Raw genomic sequence first — 5,000 nt, 5'->3', positions numbered from 1 at the left:
TCCATATCCTATTTAGACTCAACCCTCAATCACATATGTTGAATATGTCCAGTTTGTTGTTGAGTTGACGTTGTCGGTAAGGACTACCATGAGCTCTACTCTTCTGACTGGTCCACATATAGAGATAGACTATATTCCTCCTTTTCAACACACTACACAATACTAAGGAGACCTCTTCCACCTTCCTTTGTAGGGATGTACAGCCTGTCTACGTCACTCTGTGCGTGGTACAGTCGATTCGTTGGCATAATCTTTCGTGTTTTTCGATCCATAATTTTCAGCTCATCTTTGGCCCCTTTCAGAATTCCTGTACTGTATCTCACTAAAGACACTGCTCTTGAGTTTACTGCAGTAATTACATTACTTCCGTTCAGTTTCGATGATGTTAATTGTCTAACTCTCCTATAGTATTCCTTTCTGATCTTATCTTTCATCTCTGCATGCATAATATCATCAACTTCTAAAATACCTAAGTACTTATAGCCTTTATCAGACTCTAACTCTGGTATCACTTCCCCCGACGAAAGCCCCATCCCTCCAACACAAGCAAGCTTTCCAGCCTTCATTGTGACATGTTCACACTTACTCAATCCAAACTCCATACAGATTGACTTAGAAAATACCCTAAGGACATCTGTATGGAGTTTTGATTGAGTAAGTGTGCACATTATTATCATTATTATTATTATTATTATTATTATTATTATTATTATTATTATTATGGTGATGATTACTACTGTTATTATTATTTTAGTGTTTTTTTTATTATCGTTATGAATTATTAGTAGTATTGTTGCTGTTGTTTATATTACTATTGTTGATATTATTATCAGTATTATTGTAATTTTTATCATCATTATTGTTATCATCATTATTATTATTAGTAGTAGTATTATTATCAACATTATCCTTTATTATCATTACTTATCTATTTTCCTTCCATTTACTGACTACAGACTCGAGCCTAATCCATATGCTTGAGATTAGGATCTTCCTCAGGAAAAAAGCAAAAACAAAAAAAACAAAAATTACCCTTGCATTTCGATCTTAAAATCTAAAAAAAATCTAAGGCGTTTTAATGTGTTTTTTGTGTGTTTTTGTTTTTGTTTTAGTTTTTTTGCTCCATGGATTCCTACAACTACTGGTGTTATGGCAGCTCTTAGTGACCAGATTCTTGTTGCTTCCATCTCAAGCTCTTTAGACTTTCGTATTATTTTCCCGCAGTCTCGAAACTTAAACGGCCATTAACTTTGTCCTTTTTATCTTTCGTTATTATGTCAGGTTTGCTTGCTGGTGTATGTCTGATTGTAACATTCTCAATTTGTCACAGTTCGGGTATGTGTTCAGAAACCTTTGTTTCAATTGAGTCGTACTTACAACACATGCCGATAATTTATTGTTTTTTTTTCTGTCAATACTGTTCATAGCGACAGATTTCGGTAATTCATTATTTCCTGTTATCAAATGATATACTTATTCTTCGTTTTCTACACACAATCGATAATTGTGTTGTTATTCTTGATTGTAGTAACTTGGGAGTGCTTAATCTTGAGCAGCTGCTATCGAGCCTTCTTATCCCCTTTTAGCCCTGAACTTCGCAATCATGTGTGTATTGCTGCACCATCTGCATCCACTCCCTGAATTCTTTTTACAGATTTTCCCTGTAGTGTTTTTTTTTTCGCTCACTGGCTGAATGCAACTGTCTCCACTAGTTGTGGGATTCTTTTGGTGTTGATGGTTCACTCGGGATCAGACGTGCCTTGCAATAGGCTTCCATATCCAATCACATATGTTGAATATATCCAGTTTGTTCTTGAGTTGACGTTGTCGGTAAGGACTGCCATGAGCTCTACTCTCGGCGCAGGAATCCTAATGCTCAGCGGTGCTGGTCGAGTTTGTTCAGTCGCTGACTTTCGACCCCTAGAGGACGCGATTCCTGTTGAACTACGTGACCATCATTATCGCCATCATCATCATCATTATCATCAAAATCACCACTACTGTTATCAGTAATACTACTCCCATTTTTATTATTGTTATCATCATTATTAATATTATTGTTGTTGCTGCTGTGACTGTTACTTTTATTTTTATCTGCATCAGCATCTTCTCCAACGACAACTACTACTGCTTCTACTGCTTATGATTATCGATGTTTTAATTTGTATTTATGGTCGTTATTATCCTTATCATTATCGTAACTCTTATTGTTCTTATTGCTGTCATTGCTATTGGTATCATTATTATTATTGATATTATGAATTGTTATAATTGTCATCATCACTATCGCTGTTAGTGCAGCAATATTTTTGTACTGGAAACCTACCGCGACCCCCATTTGTCATGCCTTCGGCGCCTCTCCAGGTGCTGTGCAGGAGTCTGGGCTACGGCGGCGGTTGGACGGTGCCGTTGTACAGGGGGTACCTCGGGAAAGGTCTCAGCCCGGCCATCCAATCCCTGCCACAGTGCGAGGGACACGAGGCGTGGATCGGCGAGTGCCCTGGCGAGACGTGGGGCGAGGAGCGCTGTCCGATCGGCCTGGAACTGGGTGTCCTGTGCTCTGTAGAGGTCAGGATACAAATCAGTCGCTTACATTTACTCATATTTAATTTCTTTTATCAAGGTTCTAAGAATATATATATATATATATATATATATACACATACATATATATACATACATATATACAGAAATCGAAATAGTTATGGTTTTCACAACTTCAACACATTTCAAATGAGTAATTCTGCCCCGATATATATATGTATGTATGTATGTATGTATGTATGTATGTATGTATGTATGTGTGTATGTATGTATGTATGTATGTATGTATGTATGTATGTATGTATGTATGTGTGTGTGTGTGTGTGTGTGTGTGTGTGTGTGTGTAGGTAGGTATGTATGTATGTATGTATGCATGTACTGCTTATATATTTTCCCTGTGTTTCGATGTAGGATGTAGCCGTGAGACTGGCGAACGGGCGGCTTGAGGTCAGGCTGGAACGGTTTCCTTGGGCCAGCGTCTGCAGTGTGGGATTCGATGATCTGGATGCCCGGGTAAGGAGATCTCAATTCATACCTTTTTCTCTATGTATTCCAAACACACACACACACAGACACACACACACACACACACACACACACACACACACACACACACACACACACACACACACACACACACACACACAGTGATATGCGGCTTGACTCTTCATTGATGGAGAATACATACGAATAAGGGACCATGATAGGAATATCTGTGAGCAAGCGCTGAGCGGTGTGTCGTGTCCGGCCAGCCAGCCCTGGGAGGAGGGGGGCAGAGCCGACGTGGCACACGCTTAATCTAGACTTTAGATCTTGTACTGATGAACACCAGGAGTTTGACTTGATCTACGACATCCAGGCAGGCGGCGCCCTTCCACAGCAGACCGGGGTGACCGGTACCTGCACAGATGAGTTCCTGGTCATTCGCTGGATCTACAGGCTTCCACGACATCACTAGGTAACTGTATCTTCAGCAGGGTTCTCCTTCGGTGCCGTGTTGGATATCCCTGGCCCAACTGCTATCCTTAGTAGCTGAACTAGATTATGTGCGCAAGGGCCAAAATGGTAAGAGAAAAAGAAAGGTAACAGATGGGGATGTTCAGTGCTGCTATCTATAGGAATTTGTAGTTTTTACTGGTAGTTTTTATTTTATTTTCGTCTCTTTTTTTCGTTTGTGTTTTATTTCACATAGATATGAAGAAAATTGGAGAGGGAGACGTAGGTAGCTGTCCGCAAAGGAAGTGCTTGAGCAGCAAACTGTCTATGCTAGATGTGAGAGTAGATAAAGGAAACGCCAACGGCAATCCGGTTGTCACATAAAGAAAGAAATGTATGTAAAATAAGAAATTTGAATTAAAGTGCATAGTGTTGTCACTCGTCAAGACTGGCAAAATCACGGACAAAGGAGATACATCATTGATCTATACGCCTACAATTACGAAAACAAATTCCAGTAATTAAAAAAAAATGTCAGTGTCTTTTGTTCTGCCTGGACAAGTGAGTGTGTGTGAGCGAGAGTGAGAATGAAAGTGAGTGAGAAAGAAAGTGAGAGTTATCTCACGTAAAGAATGATTCACAAACGTGAAGATTAACGTTAATTTTAGCTAAATGTGATAAATTAACAATGACATTAATACAAAGTTGATTCAACTACCACACTGAATTTAATCTTTAATGATTTGCAACAGAATGTACGCATTAGTGAACCGTGATATGAAAAAAATATTTGCAAGCTTTCTCGCAAAGCAAATCTTCCCAGATCAGAAATGTATGATGCAATCCACGATTCTATTTATTCTGCATGTCGGATTCCCTACAAAATTCTGATGTACCGACCTCAGAAAAACCGTCTTGGGCTTCACTTATGGTGAGTAAACATGTATTGTGGCAAGACGTAGGTTTCCGATGTCTAGTCCAAGCACTATGATGCCCAATATATATGGAAAAGTTTGTTATCTTTTGTCGGAGCGGGAGGCCTGGTTTGCTAATGCCAAGCCGAGTTTAGTCGCACATGTCATATCTTCACTGAGGAGCATAGTTATTTATTTCAAATGGGAAAAACATGTTTGATCACTTTTAAAAATCATTCCTGATGTGGTAACTATGGCTGTCATTATTTATTTTACTTTATGAAGTATTGGTAAATACTTCAAAAATGGAATTCTTATAAATACATACGTAGATATTTGGGTTTCCAAGAGTATCCTACGGCATTTTTTTTTTTTCATTTTCACAAAAAAATAGGAAAGTGGCAATGGAGAAGACGGATATTGCTGGATTTCGTAGTCGGGCGAGGTTCCAATATTTTGTCTTCCGTAAACGCCTGGCGAAGCTGAAAGCGGAGGTTTGAGGCACGGAAACTGGATCAAGTTAGCGGTGACAAAACTAGGCGAAGGGAAAAAAGGGTGTATATATATGTGTGTGTGTGTGTGTGTGTTTAAATATTTGAATATATA

General features: G+C 38.9%; 1 protein-coding gene across 1 annotated transcript in view; it reads left to right on the top strand.

Moving 5' to 3' along the window:
* Window positions 1-5,000, top strand: part of LOC125043791 (neurotrypsin-like) — a 24,687-nt gene that overhangs the window by 13,710 nt on the left and 5,977 nt on the right. Inside the window, exons 8-9 of the mRNA XM_047640086.1 lie at window positions 2,365-2,568; window positions 2,956-3,057. Coding sequence (XP_047496042.1) covers window positions 2,365-2,568; window positions 2,956-3,057 — 306 coding nt within the window. The remainder of the gene's footprint in view (window positions 1-2,364; window positions 2,569-2,955; window positions 3,058-5,000) is intronic.

This window comes from Penaeus chinensis, chromosome 34 (assembly GCF_019202785.1).
Source record: "Penaeus chinensis breed Huanghai No. 1 chromosome 34, ASM1920278v2, whole genome shotgun sequence".
Classification (NCBI taxonomy): Eukaryota; Metazoa; Arthropoda; class Malacostraca; order Decapoda; family Penaeidae; genus Penaeus; species Penaeus chinensis.
This window is presented reverse-complemented; position numbering and strand designations above follow the sequence as displayed.